The sequence below is a fragment of the Caretta caretta genome, chromosome 5 (genome assembly GCF_965140235.1).
Source record: "Caretta caretta isolate rCarCar2 chromosome 5, rCarCar1.hap1, whole genome shotgun sequence".
Taxonomy (NCBI): domain Eukaryota; kingdom Metazoa; phylum Chordata; order Testudines; family Cheloniidae; genus Caretta; species Caretta caretta.
In genome coordinates, this window is record NC_134210.1 from 104,630,121 (window position 1) to 104,646,357 (window position 16,237).

The 16,237-nt window shown below is 39.0% G+C and overlaps 1 protein-coding gene across 8 annotated transcripts in view; it reads right to left on the reverse strand.

Annotated features, from left to right (window-relative positions):
- ERMP1 (endoplasmic reticulum metallopeptidase 1) overlaps positions 1–16,237 on the reverse strand; it is a 63,553-nt gene that overhangs the window by 34,206 nt on the left and 13,110 nt on the right. For all 8 annotated transcript variants that reach the window (XR_012668613.1, XR_007356787.2, XR_012668614.1 and 5 more), the window contains exons 4-9: positions 15,667–15,772; positions 8,227–8,373; positions 5,885–5,977; positions 4,050–4,262; positions 2,728–2,948; positions 56–230 (exon numbers count right to left, since the gene is read on the reverse strand). Coding sequence is in view for 3 of the 8 variants with exons in the window: in XM_048850929.2 (XP_048706886.2) it covers positions 56–230; positions 2,728–2,948; positions 4,050–4,262; positions 5,885–5,977; positions 8,227–8,373; positions 15,667–15,772 (955 nt within the window). In the remaining 5 variants the exon portion in view is untranslated. The remainder of the gene's footprint in view (positions 1–55; positions 231–2,727; positions 2,949–4,049; positions 4,263–5,884; positions 5,978–8,226; positions 8,374–15,666; positions 15,773–16,237) is intronic.

A 16,237-nucleotide genomic window follows, 5' to 3' on the forward strand; every position in this document is an offset into this window, starting at 1 on the left:
CCGGACATATAATAACTGAGCTGCCAGGTTGTCAAATAATAAAATCAAATTTTACCTTTTTGTTTGAATTCTCTATAGGTCAATAGTTTTGTGAGTAAAGGAAACGCTACCCACATTGCACAGATGAATGCAGAGCAAAGGCCTAGCTGAGTGATTAGAACCAATGCAATAGACCAAACAAGAAGTGAGACATCAAAGAACATCTCCCCCAGGTACTGCTCATTTGTATTCTGTAAAGAAAAAAGAGAAAAAATACAGAATTAGCCCGCACAGTGATCAGTATATATCAGATCTCTTAAGGCCACTACTGCAAATTTCTGTTGCTTATACACAGATAAAGTTTTGTTTGGTCACCATCTATCCTTTTATAAACACTGCCACACCAGTTTCTTTCCCTTTATGGAGCTATATAATTAGATGCTACATCAGAGCAGATTCAAAAAAGTAGTTTACAGAGGATTAGTTTGGAAGTTGGAGAGAAGGAAGAGAGAATTAACAGAAAAGGAAGGCAACATTTTCTAGATGTATGTTTTATCCACATTGCTTTTTACTTTCATATGTAGCAAATGGTTTGTAACCACATGAAAACACATTTCACAAACACTTAAGAAGATTCTGAGTTACAGTTTCAGCAGCAGCTGTAACTATGCCTCTTCCTATATATTCAGTTTTATTACTGCATATACAATTACATTAAAGCCTTTTTTGGGTATAGTATTTTATATTGTCAAATTCGGGGGTTATTTTATTTTTTTCAAAGGAAACACCAGGATCCACAGGCAAGATCAGGCACATTTTTAACATTGGTTAGCAATGTTAGTGAAAACATGTGGTAGGGGGTTTCACCTTCATCAACTCTAGTTTGTTAAGTTCTAGTAACAGAAACCATTTCATCTCTATTTCTCTTGTAACCGTTTCCGTAGCTTCTGTAGGAGGTTGCATGGGTCACTCGCAGGTTTAAACTAGTGTAAAGGGTGGATTCTCTGTAACATGAAGTCTTTAAACCATGATTTGAGTATTTCAGTAACTCAGCCAGGGTTTGGGGGTCTGTTTCAGGAGTGGATGAGGTTCTGTGGCCTGCAATGTGCAGGAGGTCAGACTAGATGATCACGATGGTCCCTTCGGACCTTATACTTGTACTCACTTAAAACCTATCTTCTTGTATGTAAATAAACTTGTTTTATTCTTTAATCAAAACTAATCCAATTGTTGTCGTTAAACTGGACTATGAGATAACTCCATTTAAAGTAGCAGGACTTTAGAGGGGCAACAGACCTAAAATATCTGAACTGTTCAGGAGAGGGTTGGACAGTACAGAACATACATTTTGAGGGAAAATCTGGGACTGGGAGTGTATTGAGATAACCACGCAAGTGGTAATCAAGGCTGGTGGAAACCAGAGTGTGACTGAAGCATCTATAGCTGCAGCCTGCCAGCAGACACTCAGGGTGTGACTTGCATGCTGTTTTTTTGTTTATTGAGGGGCCAAAGTTGCGAGTTACGGTAGCAAAGCACTGTAAGGCACCCCAGGTTGCAGGACAAAGGTGACACAGCCCTTCAATGTCTGGATTGCACCCCAGAATATCATAGCAACATGATGACAAATGAAATTCAATGTCAGTAATGCAAAGTAATGCTCATTGGAAGTGAAAATGTAAACTACCGATACACCTTACAGGGTTCTAAATTAATTACAGGAACTCAAGAAAGGGACCTGGACGTCACCGTAGATAGCTCAATGAAGACTTCTACTCAATGTGCAGCTGTGGTCAAAAAACCAAACAAGAAATTAGGATGCGTAAGGAATGGGATGAACACCATGGAAATTATAATACCATTATATAAATCAATGGTATGGCCTCACCTAGAATACTCTGTGTAGTACTCAAAATGGAAAGTGCAGAATTAGAAATTCACAGAAGAGCAACAAGAGAATGATCAAAGCCAGGGGAAAACTCATAAGAAGAGATTGAAAAGACTGGGATTGTTATCTTAGAAAGGAGAAAAATAAGAGGGCACATGATAAAAGTATATAAAATAATGAATAGTACAGAGAAGGTAAACTGGGAACTTCTGTTCTCTCTGCCTTATAACACAAGACTAAAGGATCATTTAATAAAATTTAAAAGGTGAGAAATTCAAAACAAATAAAAGGAACCACTTTTCCACACAGTCTGTGATTAATCTGTGGAACTCATTGCCACAGGCAGTTATCTGAAGCCAAAAAAATTAACAAGATTCAAAGAATGACTGAATAACTACATAGATAAAGAATATGCAGAGTTATCATAATTAGTGATAACAAGAATGTCAAAACCTCATGCTTCAGGGTTAAACCAATTTAACTACTAGAGACCAGGATGAGACCTAATGCAGTAGAATTATCTTAAATTAGCCTACCATGGGGTTCTTGCCCTTTCTTCTGAAGCATCTAGTATTGGTCACTGTCAGACACAATATTCTCAACTAGATGGGTCTAGGGACTGATCCAGTTTGATAATATGCTTAAAAATATTCAACTTAACACCCTAAAAGATGTCCTTTAAATACATGTTAGACAGAGATACAAATCTTCATGAAGCTTATGAGCCAACTGAACTGATGGGCTTCCAAGTAGCCAATACTGTATCACAGTTCAGATTATTAAATCCCTGTTCATCATCAGTAATGATCTAATTTTTCTACTCCATGTCACCAACCAGTAAACTACAAAGAATCAGCACTTACCTTATAATAGAACTTTTTGGCTAACGTGTGCACAAGGATTAGTTTAGCTGCAGCTGCAGTTCCATACAAGAAGATGGAGACATAGAAGTGGTTATACCAAGAAAGAGACCGTCCGATGAGAGAGATGAACACTGCCACAATAAGAACAGTCACTAATGTGGAGAACCAACTTAACAATGTGAAGCCAAATGCAACGGAGAGCTCCTTCATGTAGTTAATAGCTAAGGAAGAGAGAAAGAATAGTAAACTCAAATGCAGTGGGCCATTTTATTAGCTACATCTTATAGTTAGGGTGCTATACTGGAACTAAAATTACAACAATGATCACCTTGGTCATTAAAGCAATTAAACAAGACGCAATGTAGGTTTAGGGGTCTGCTGTTGAAGATTCCTTTGCAGCATCAGGGCCTAAGCTATCCAGCCCATGTCCTTATCACTATAAGATCCTTTCTTACTGAACTAGTGATTTGTTCAGGGCATTTCCCTTGAGAGATTATCCCACAGCCTAGGAAACCTCTTGTTTGTTTTTTTAAGGATTCCAGTTTATGTTTTCCCAGAGAAAGAAGGTAGTTTCCGTAGCTTCTGTAGGAGGTTGCATGGGTCACTCGCAGGTTTAAACTAGTGTAAAGGGTGGATTCTCTGTAACATGAAGTCTTTAAACCATGATTTGAGTATTTCAGTAACTCAGCCAGGGTTTGGGGGTCTGTTTCAGGAGTGGGTGAGGTTCTGTGGCCTGCAATGTGCAGGAGGTCAGACTAGATGATCACGATGGTCCCTTCGGACCTTAAAGTCTATAAGTCTATTTAGCCTACATGAACAAGGTCCTTTAAGTAAGTTTTAGTACCCCTTTATTCCTTTTAAAAGACTGTTTTATTATTTGCTGCTGTATATTGACAAATTTGTATGTAAAAAGATACCCCTTTTTTAAATAAGAAAGAAAAAAGCCCTGCCCGTGTTACTAAAACTAACAATTTAAACTGGACATTGAATCATTTTGAAATAATTTCAGATGGCTGTTTTTAACTTTTTAAAAAATGCCACTGAAATTTTCATGAAAAGCTGAGCTACAACACATTCTTGATTTTGGGCCTATGATGATATCCCTTTATCACTGTAGTCATTTCATGCTTGAGTGACTTAATACAATGAGCTCCAAAGCAAATGACACAAGCCACTGAGTACACAATATCCATTTTAAAGTTCATCTATGCAAGTAACTGCATAATCTGCTGATAATTTCCTATCATGTTAGCTCCTGTTTATTTAAAAACTTACAAGTTCCTTCTCTTCAGAAAAATCACATTTGTCTTAACTGGACTTACCCCTGTTTCTGGGCTGTAATATTTTTTTTCCTAGATAAAGGACAGTAACTGCAGTTATTATATAGTTCATGATGGTGCCAACACGAGCAGGGTAGGCCAGGACAAACAGACCAAATACATCAAAGAAGACCACATTTCCATGCCGATAGTCAAAAGATTTTGCCAATTTATCTGATGTTGCTAAGTATTTTAGCATTCCTAATATATTGTCACCTGTTTAAGGGGGGGGAAAAAAAGACATATATAATAGGAAAATAGGAAAAACAAGTGCATAGTTCTATATATAGATGTTATAAAAAAAGAAAAACATTACATCTTAAAATTATACTTCTACATCACGTTAGAAATGTGTTTAAGATCTTTCAGCTGTCATTTCATATTTGATTACACACAATGCAAAATATTCTTCTAAACCAGGAGTTCTCAAACTTCAATGGACCGTGACCCCCTTCTGACAACAAAAATTACTACACAACCCCAGGAGGTGGGATCGAAGCCTAAGTCTGCCTGATTCCTACTGTCCCAGGTGGGGTGCCAAAGCCAAAGCCCGAGCCTCACTACCCTGGGCAGGGTAGAGGGTCAAAGCCAAAGCCCAAGGGGTTCAGCTCCAGTCAGAGGGACCTGTAACCTGAGCCCCGCCGCTCAGGGCTGAATGCTTCAGCTTTGGCCCTGGGCAGTGGGGCTTGGGCTTCAGCCCTGAGCTCCAGCAAGTCTAAGCCAGCTCTGGCGATCCCATTAAAATGGGGTCACAACCCACTTTGTGGTCCTGACCCACAGTTTGAGAACCACTGTTCTAAACCTACATAGTGACCCTTAATATAAAAAATCCTTGGGAACCAAGCTCTAAGCAGTGACATGCTCTTGCTGTAACAAATTATCAAAATGAGGAGCATCAGCTTTACAACAAGGATGGGGGGGAAAAAAAACAGAAGTACACTAGATCTTGCAGCTGTATTACTTTAAAAACAAAACAAAACATGTAAAACTGTTTGATCTCCATGAAAGTTATTCACAGAACTCTGCTGCTGAACCAATTCCTTCAACTAAAACTGAATATTAGCTATATAATTTATTCATGACTGCAAGACGACAACTGATGCTTGAGTGCCTATAAAAAGATTGAGAAACAAGCCTGGAAAGAGTAACATTGATTTAATTCTACCAGTCAAAGAAAGAAGACACTAATTTTGTTAATATTCCTGGTGGTGACGAGCACACACTTGGGTGTTGTGGTTTTTCAAAAATCTATTAATAATTTCTTTTACAGATTCTCTTAAGAGTAAATTTAGTGCTTATAAAAAGGTAAAATATTGACAGATCTGGAAAGTGAATTGTTCTCTTTATCCCCGGAAATAATAAAATATGGGCAGTGGCAGCAGCAGAAGCTTGCCCAGATTGTCCTGCCATTTTCATTCTGCCCCGGTTAGGGAAGGACCAATCCTAGAGGCAGTTCAGTCTCCATGTCACCCATTTAACCCTCAGCCTCCTTGTGGAGAATATTAAACAAGGATTCAAAGTATTGTGCATATTTGCCCATATGAAAATGGCCAGAGACAGATCTTTGAACAGTCATCAGAGGGCGATGAATTTGGTCAACACTGGCCTGGCCAGATTTCAATCTGAAAGAGGCTCCATAGCTTGTTACAAATCAGGAGCCACTGAATTCTGAGAAGTTTCATTTCTTTTGAAATTTACCAAATGTTTAGATTATGCATCACTAATCGTTAAGAAATTTCCAACTTATAGGGGCTATGATAAGGATTAGTGGGAAAAGGAAGCAATTTTCATTTAGCCATATTCTTTATCGGATTTTTGATGGAAGTCTGAATACCAACCTGCTCTCTGAATTGAATCCGTTAGTATTCTGTCTGGTGTGTCATATTTTGTATGGTAAATGTAGCCATTTTCAATAAAAGCCAAGTCTATTCCTATGAAGATAGAAAAGGACTATGATTAAAGTTACCTAAACCTAATCAAAAATACTTGAAAGCTTTCAGAACATTTTACAAAGTAAAAAATAGTTTAGTTCTACCAGTGTAACCCAACAACCATTTTTGACTACTATGACTTGAACAGCTTACCACATGTAGTAAGACTGCTTAAGAACCAATTTTGTAACAGAACCTGGACATATTTAATTAAAGGTATATGAAAATATTTGAACCTTCTGTATTTTACTGCCATGCCTGGTGTTTATACACACAGCTTCCCTCTACTGTAGAAAGTCATGCCTATGCCAATATTCCTGATTACCTGATTCTCTAATGAAGCTAGCCTCTAGCCTCCAAGGACAGCATAAACTATGGAAGGTGATAGGGGGCTTATTTGGTGACTGGTTGTCTGCCTGAAGCAGTGGAATATCACTCTTACCAGCCAACAGCCAAATTCCAGATTTTGTGCTTTCCCAGCATCATCACTAAAGATTCAGTGTGGTTCTATACAGAAAAGCAACTAGAAAATGTAATCCTGAGATTGCATGATTACCACTGCTTAACAATTCTGTGTGGTCAGCTTACAAGTAAAAAGAGATTTTTTGTAATTGCCAGTCTTGCAAAGTCTGCTTGGACTCCAAAAATCAAGCTGAGTTCTTTCCTTCCCATGAATCACCACTAGTAGAGATTCTGCAAGCCAAATGATGCCTTCAGTGTACCCCTGTGAAATTCATAGTGTGTACGCTCACAGTAGTACCTACATACTCTTAGTGCTGTCACTGATTTTGTACCAGTGTAGCTGATCAAAACAAACAAACAATTTTGTTGGTGCACAAGAAGGAATAGAATCCATTTCTCAGACACAGCTGTTTTCGCTCTGCATGGCTATCAGAAGAAAGGCAATAAAAACTCATTTGCCACCTAATAGAGTAGGTACATTTCCAAACACAGATGGACACAGATTAGCTACATCAGAAGGTACTATGCTTACAAAATCCATTTTGAGATTAGAAGTGTGCTTCAGAACAGTTCAGAGCACGCAGTACAATACTTTGCTTTAACCATGTCCTTAAGTGTCACTCTGTGTAGACCACTTTTCTAGAGAAGAAGATAACTCAGTGTTCATTCAAAGCTAGACATATTAAAATACCTTCAATCCTCCTCCTCTAGAAATCGATTTTCCTTTAGCATTTGTGCCAAATGAGATGTCATTTTGTGCCGTCTTCTCCAATTAAACCACCCATTATTTAAGTAGTTAGGAAAAAGGGATTAGTGTGAAATGTAAACTAAGGATTCAAAAGTCCCCATTCCTGACCATCTGGAGCATGACTACTGCAATGAAAGTAGTAAGACTGCAGCCATAAGAGTTACAAATCTAAAAGTGATGCTTCTTTTTTCCCGTCTATTCCTTACATAGATAATTTTTCTTTTAATTCTTGGTTGCAAGTGGGGGTTTTTCCCCACTTGAATTTAAATGTTTTAAATGTAACTATGCTATAATATATATTTGACTTCCAAGAGATTTCCCTGATTTTTAAGTAAGTAATTTTCCCCATGTGGTTGCCCCCTGTAATAGGCTCTCTTTCTCCCTGGGGTACCCATTGGCTTTATTAACACTGTTTGCAAAAACTGCCATTGCCAACTCATATGCCAGAAACGAGCAAGTTTCTGTAGCCCATATATCTGGATTGCAAAGTGACAAGGGTAGCAGCTTTCCATAACCTATACCTGTGAGGTGGCATTAAACCTCAGCTACAACGTGATACTGTGGTCAATGCTGTCATGGAGGAAAGCATTTTATATTTTCAAACCTGCTGTACTTTGACAATGTGGTACCGTTTTGGTTTAATTAAGATCAACTGTAGTTTGCTATATTAATCCACAACTTAAAAGTCAGAGAATTTTCAGTGTGCCATGGCATGGCCATGGCATAGTGTGCTAGAAGTCAGGGGGCTGACAGAGAATGAAGACACACTGAAACAGAGAACACTCAGGACCTTGAGTATATACACCTAGTCTGTGTGGGACACCAAAAACCATGAGGGTTATTTTCCTAGGGGAGAAACACAGTATGTTCCTCCTAAACTTAAGCAGACACCAAGTCAAGTTTCAGTTTGGAGTTCATGGCCTAGAGCCCAAACCCTAAAACTGTTACATGAATGAGCATTTACAGGATTGGCCCCTTGTTATAAATCTAGATAAGGGTTAAATAATGCCCCCCATTGACAGGCTTACTGATAACATACCTGGAATATTCCCGAAGTCCCTGTAGATACGGAAGTCTGTATCTGCAGGGATAATTCCACTCTGAAACACTTCCTGTGCCACCACAGAGGCAAAGGGATGCTTGGCTGCAAAGACATATGCTTGTACCAACCAAGGATTTTCAGGCCCTGCCAATGGAAAACAAGGGATTTACAAAAACTGGAGAATCATATACAAGATCAAAACTAAAGGAGTGAAGAGTGCTAAGAGGAGGCATTACTGGGCTTAAATATCTGACCCCTGGGAAACACCTTAATTAAGTGCATCTTGCAGGCCGGTCTACCTGATATGAAGGAGTACATTCTGAATCCACCTACCCCAAAACAAAGCAAACACTCAAAGAAGAACTAGGCACATTCAACTACATCTAACCAGTCTCTGGATTAAGTATCAGTGTTCACGCATAAAAACAGATCTTAATGGAAAACTCTTTTCTTCCGTGTTTCCACAGTTTCTCTCTTAAATAAGTTTCATGCTGCTAATTAGTTAATATCTCAAATATGTTGCTGCGAGAGAGCACAAGATTCAAAGTAAGGACAGTAAACCATATTGGAAGTGGATGGGAAGAGAGAGGAAACTGAAGTTTTATCAGGATCATATCTATATCATGTCGAGTTTGAGAGCCATGACCTCTATGATTTAAAAAAACCTGACTTGTAGGGTTTTTCATGTCATTGTCCTTCATTCCAATCATCCTACTCCTTAGTGCATTCATTTAAAAATAATTCTCTATACATCCAGCATAATGGAATATCATCAACTAAGAAGAGGTCATGAAAAATATGGGAAATTTCTCTATTTTTTAAATTTTAAATGTATGACTTCATTTCCCTGATCACTTTTGTATTGTTTGGCCACAGGGTCTGAAGGGGCTAATTTCTATTATAGGACAGAGGGAAAGCAATGTAGTGGCTGCATGTGCATCAGTAGGCGTATTCATGATCAAGCAAGAACCATCAACATATAAATGGTGTTACTGTGGAGGTATAATGGAAGACCAACAGCCGACTTCAACTTTTAATGATTGCCAGCCAAGGAAGGCTGAACATGTGAAAGAAGTGTGACTGAAGCTTGAAACAAAGAACTGAGATGTTAGACTATAATAAGAATGCTGCTGTCCAGTGCAGTAGTGTGTGAAACCCTGGATGTTTGGGCAAGACATGCACTTTATGCTGCAGCACACACATGTAGGCAGGCTTTGCTTTACCATTCTAATCTAAGGAACTAAATATCATATTTCTGTTGACTAATAAAGGATATCTTGTTTTGAAACAGCTGTCCTGTATTGCTGCAAACATTTGCTAGTTGCAGACCTCCCAAGATGGCAAGTCTCCAGTAGGGGTTTGAGCTCTTTGGGACTGCTGAAGGAGCCCTGGTGAGAAAAAGAGGTGTTGAAGCCAGGGACCCAGTCTTGGAGTAGCTGAGTAGCAGGGCTGTCCCCTGTAAAAAGGGGAAGCCTAGGGAAAAGACAACTACACTCCCAGAGACACTATATAAAGGTTGCTTGGAGGCATAGAGTGCTTTGTGGATCCATGACACATGGTTATCAATTTTATTGTAACTCCTTCTCTGATCTAATAATTTCCTAAGGGAAATTTATATGCTTTTATGACCTTCTTATTTTTAAACTAAAATGCTTCCCATGACAGGCAACAAGCCTTAATCATAACTGTATCGGTGATTAGATACAATGGCTATAGGTTCAACAGTAAGGTAGTTCTTGTTTAGATTACTGCACGTCTCCAGTTCACAATGCTCAAATCCCATTTTCCCATGCAACAAACACTAATCTCAGTGTTTAAAAACAAGTTAAAGCCCGTTCATCGTGAGAGATTAAAGTCAATGTCAAATAAACTGTTTGAGAACTGTGAGGATTTAACATAAGATTGCTACTGTCATTCAGTAAATCTCTTAAAACATTACTATACAAAAGATTCAAGTAGTACACAAGTCTTTACCTGTGACAATATTATGAACAAGGATTTTTAAAATTGCACTCATTGCATGTTTAATTTATTTTTCACTATTTAAACCATTTTTACTTTTTATACTTTGTTCAGTTTGAACACTGCAAATAAACTCGCATGGTGTCCTATGCTTTAGCAAGCACCTAGCCCATTTTAGCCCAGCACTGGGCACAGCCTAGGAAGGAAGTCAGCCAAGGTGGCTTTAAACCTAGGGTTGCCAATTCTCCAGGATTGTCCTGGAGTCCCCAGGAATTAAAGATTATATCATGTGATGAAACCTCAAAGAATAAGTTCAACCAATACTGGCACCCCTATTTAAACCATATTTACACACCACCCCTATCTTGATGCCAGTTCTGCACCATGCAGATCCCAACATGGATTTGAGCACCCTCAGGGGCTGGCTCCATAGGCCAGGAGCCACTATCATGGCTCTACGTCACATTAGGTTTCCCCAGGCAAGGGGGATTCTTCAATGGCAGGTTTACAGATTCTTCACTCCATCAGAACAGCATATAGCAGACAGAGGTATTGGGGAATTTAGCACTGTGGTCCCTACCACAACTTAAAAAATCTCTCACTTGATTACCAGTAGTTTCATTTTCTGACTCTTGTGCAATAGCACAGTGATGCAGTGTTTGACCTACACATTCTTCTGGAGAGGTTTTAATCCAAGATGAAAGGATGGTTTGATTAAGGTTTTACAAAAGCCTCCTCCTGCCCCAAAACCAAAATCCTTCCTAATCTGGGCCTAAAATTACACACAGTCTCTTTATATAATTTTTAAATCTAAGTAACTCTTTAGGACATATTGTTGATCAATAACCATTTATGTGGCAGTAGCACATAGGACCCTCAATTAATTTGGACCCCACAGTGCCAGTCACTGTACAAAAATGACAGTTCTCACCCCAATCCACCTACAAGATTTTTTTTTTTAAAAGGTATCACAGGCAGAGGAGACAAATAAGCGGGCTAGGATGGGGAAGACAGGATAACAGATAAACATAACATGAGCACAATTAGCCATTTAGTAGCAGTGACTACAGCTCACCACTTTCCTAGCCATTATCAGGCTGTAATTTATTGTATGCATTACATAAGAGGCAAATTTTGAGGACGATAAGGTGGCAAGCAGCTTTATAGATTTTGACTCCAAGCTTCCCCTCCCCCCCCCCCCCCCCCAATAAGATGAAGCATGAGAGAAAACCTGAAAGTGCTCAGAGAGTCAGGAAATCCAGGCTGGCATCATGGGCAGAGTGGTGCCAAGAGATGACCTTGTGATAACAACCTGGCTAAGTAGGTTGGGGGAAAGTTGTAGAGAACTTTGAAAGTAAGGACAATATGTTTTTGCTTGATGCACTGGAAGAGGAGATGCCAATCAAGGGACTTCAGATGGGGCTGACAGAGCAGTGAGCCAGGAAGGGTATTTTAGCAGCCACATTCTGAATAGATTTGAGTGGGGGAAGTTGCAGGCTTCAATGCCAGAGAGGTGGTATTAACAGTATTCATGGCAGATGATGATCATGGCATGGAGTTTTAGCAGTGTGAGCAAGGAGGAAATGTAGGATCTTGGAGATGCTGTACAGGAAGAAGCAGCAAGGTTTAGACATGTGTGGCTCAGAGGAGAGGGCTCAGTCAAAGAAGATGTCAAGATTACAGGCTTCAGAGACAGAGAAAAGATGATTGTGTAGTTCACTGTGATAAAGAAATAGGGGAGAGAGAAGCACTTAGGAGAAGTTCAAGAATTCACTGAAACAGACATGCTTTTTCTGCTCTTCCCCTCAGTCAGCTGTTTAAAGCAGTTACAAGTTTGATTAATTTTTTTTTTATTTTAAATCTACATACTGTTAGGATATAGATATTCAGGCCTGTCTGTAAAGGCCTGTACTCTAAGAATTTAGGTGTATTCTTATCACTTGGCTAGTTATAGAGGTATAAAAGAAAGAATTAAAATCACTGTCTGCTGGTGTAAAAGCCTTCTCTCACTGTGACAGTCTGAGGCTCTGTGCTTAGGCTAAGGCCTTTGGCTAAGCAGCAGAGGCAGCCATAAGCTGGGAAGCGACCGGTCACATCCTCATATTCCAAACTAGTCACATTGAAAGAAGGTGCTATTGGGCTGTTATGAATACAATCCTGTCCTGATAGTGCCTATTCCCTCCAGAGAAAGGGAAGTGCCTAGAAAATGTAAAAGGAAACTTACTTTGATAGCATCCTGTCTGGCAAGAACTCACTTATCAATAGCTAGGATGTGAAATCCTCACTTCTGTATTGTTTTGCCATTATAGTTCCCACTTTGCTATTGTTTGTCTGTATAATCTCTGTCTGGTTCTGTGATTGTTCCTGTCTGCTGTATAATTAATTTTGCTGGGTGTAAACTAATTAAGGTGGTGGGATATAATTGGTTACATAATCATGTTACACTATGTTAGGATTGGTTAGTTAAATTTCAGAAAAATGATTGGTTAAGGTATAGCTAAGCTGAACTCAAGTTTTACTATATAGTCTGCAGTCAATCAGGAAGTGAGGGGGTGTGGGGGAGATGGGAACAGGGAATGGAGGGTAAGGAAATTGGAATCATGTTTTGGTAAAGGGGGAAATGGGAACAGGGAATGGGAGTGGGGAAACTGGAATCATGTTTGGCTAAGGGCAGGAATGGGAACAGGGACACAGTGTAAGGCTCTGTGGTGTCAGAGCTGGGAAGGAGGATACTAAGGAAAGAAACTGGAATCATGCTTGCTGGAAGTTCACCCCAATAAACATTGAATTGTTTGCACCTTTGGACTTCGGGTATTGTTGCTCTCTGTTCATGCGAGAAGGACCAGGGAAATAAGTGGGTGAAGGAATAAGCCCCCTAACACATACCACTGACTTTGTGCTACAAACTGTTAGCACCATAGCAACATGTACTGGAAACAGTCAATACCATCGTAAATAGTCACCACTTATTGAAATCCCATGTCACTGTTAATTGAAGAGCCCTGTCAGATCATTCAATCCATCTCTTTCACGTTCAATCAGTTCTGTTCCTACAGAACAGTCTCAAGAGCCATATCTTGCTCGCATTGAAGTCAGTTAGAGTGTTACCATTAGGTTCTACTGGAGGACTGAGAACTAATTTAACGTTTGAATATTTACAGTGACAGGAGCACTTCACTCTCCTTAGAAGTAACATAACAGGGTGAACTAGTGGCACAATAGCACAAGGTTTTTTGAAATGTCTTTCTTGCTTCGTTTTAAAACTCCTTCCAGAAATGCCTCTCTCTATCTCTCCAGATTAGACTAATAACCTTATACTGAAATCATGGCATTGGTTGTGACAATGGGCCCTCCTGGCTACTCCCAGCACACAGAGCACTTCTGCAGTGATTCACCTGGCTTTTTGCTTGTTGATCTTGTATATACTTTCCCCTTTAGTACAGAAGTTTGTTGATGCCAGCACTTCAGAAGATTAAATTAGTTTAAACAACAGCAACACTTTTTAAATGCTGTGTTGAACACCACTATTATCAAAGGATTAGATTAAGTTAAGCATTTTTTCAAGAACCACATCTTTAAATGCATTTATTATTAATACCTAGAAAGGGAGTAAAAGACAAATTTAAATGCATCTTTAAATGCATTTATTATCAATACCTAGAAAGGGAGTAAAAGACATAAATTGTTTGAAAATGCATAACAAAGTAAATCACTTCCCCCTAAAGGGAGTATTTCTTACTTCATCCCAAGGGTAGTAATATATAGCCTTCATTTAGTACTTTAGATCTTTAAAGCAATGTATAAACCAAATCCCCAAAACTCTTGAGGTATTAGCAGTATTAGTCTCCCACTTCACTGATTGGGAAATAGATTAAGTAATATGGTGGTGATGACATAGTGAGTCACTGATAAAGCTGGGAACAGTTCTCAGACATTCCTGACTTCCTGTCTCAGATTCATTACTCTACCCCAGTGGTCCTCAGCCACAGGTACCTATACCCCTGGGAGGTATGCAGAGGTCTTCCAGAGGGTATATCAACTCATCTAGATATTTGCGTAGTTTTACAACAGGCTACATGAAAAACACTAGCGAAGTCAGTACAAACTAAAATTTCATACAGACAATGACTAGTTTATACTGCTCTATATACTACACAGAAATGTAAGTACAATATTTATATTCCAATTGATTTTATATTTATATGGTAAAAATGAGAAAGTAAGCAATTTTTCAGTAATAGTGTTCTGTAACACTTTTGTATTTTTGCCTGATTTTGTGAGCAAGTAGTTATTAAGTGAGGAAACTTTGGGGTACACACGACAAAGCAGACTCCTGAAAGGGGTACAGTGGTCTGGAGAGGTTGAGAACTTCTGCTCCAACCAACACTGAATTCAACAGCTCCTTTAATGTAATAACTGGATATACAGGAGTCATTCATAATGTGTATAGTCATTAAAATGACAATACAGTAACGTGGATTAATGCACTCAAGCACAGCAAGGCCTCTATTGTTCCTTAGGCAGATATCAAGCAATTTTTAGGAAAAATAAATGTCTCATATTTTAGAACTTTGTTTTTACTGTCTCCTTTCCAATGCTTTGGAACCCCTCCTCCCCACTACCTAAGGATATGTTTGGGAGACTCCTCAGCTCCCACATTATTCCTCCAGCAATGTGTCAAATTCATTGTTTTGAAAAACTCTCTACTGAAGTTTTCCATAGAAGCAATAAATAAACTGGAGCAGCAGAGGGAAATCTGCAGCCCAACCAGGATACAACGGAAGTTTATCACCAGCCCATTTATATTTCTGCAGAGTTGTGGTCAGCAGAAAGCTCTGCTTCCAACAGAAAAAACAAAATGCACTCATTTAAGGTGTTAGGAAGTACAGCAGCAGGATTATCCACCATTCCATTGATCTGTTTTGTACCAGCTACTTCAACACAAAATGGAACTACAACTGCTGCACTTAAAGCTCCAGCTGTGCTGCAGAGGATTTCCTGCCTGAATGGTGAATTTCACAGCATAAAAGAGAGTTGTTGTTTTTTAAAAGGAGTTAGATGGAATTTTCAAGGATCCCAAAGTGTATTTTATGGTTAAAAATTTCAGGTTGACAGATGAGAGCCAGGAAAGCAAGATTAAGGCCAATATTTCATTCTAAATTCATTATGGAAAAAAGTATCAAAAAATTGGCATTAAGAAGACATGTTGCCTCACTGTCTTCACAATGACTTTGTCTCTGCTTGTGCCAAAGCCTTAGGGTAATTAAACCTGTTCAATAGTTTGTTATCTGCAAGGTAAGGATCTGATGGAGTCTGCATGCTGTGAAATTTATTCTCATCGACCTCATGGGCTATTTTCAATATTCTTTAAGAAGTTTGTTTCTAGTAAGAAAACTTTAGTTTGTTTGTTTTTTGTCCTAAATAAAACACAACCAACTCATGTGTACAAGTGGGAAATGTAATGCATGATCATACCTGTCTGAAATACAAGTTCTTTCCCTCCTACACCTGCTGCCTCCAGGTTAATAAATGCTCTAATCGACTTGGCCCAGCGGTGTTGTGTAATGAAGCCATGACTAGCCTTGACAAGAAGCAAAGAAGATATAGGTCAAATATCTTTAAGAAAAAGCCTAGAGATTATTTGCCATCAGAGGCACCTGAATTCAGATTTTGACAGGGGAACGATCACAGGTGCATTGCAGGTGAAGCCAGAAGTTTACTTGAGGGCACAGAGAAGAGGAGCCATCAACATAACAAAATTCACTCATCTGCGTCCATGACACCACCACCACGTCTCCTCTTTCTTCATGCCCTCAAAAACCCTTATGTTCACACTCATTGTTTGGTGTCCAATCCAAATATTTAATATGTATATTATTACATACTAGAGAGTCCAATCAGCTAGGCCCTTTAGAAACACAGACACACAGTGTTTGTCTCAAAAAGCTTACATGCCTACAAACAATAGTTTAGCATAGTTAGAGTGGTTTAGAATCTAATTGTTTTTGTAACAACAACAAAACAAAACATATTTAGGTAATTACTA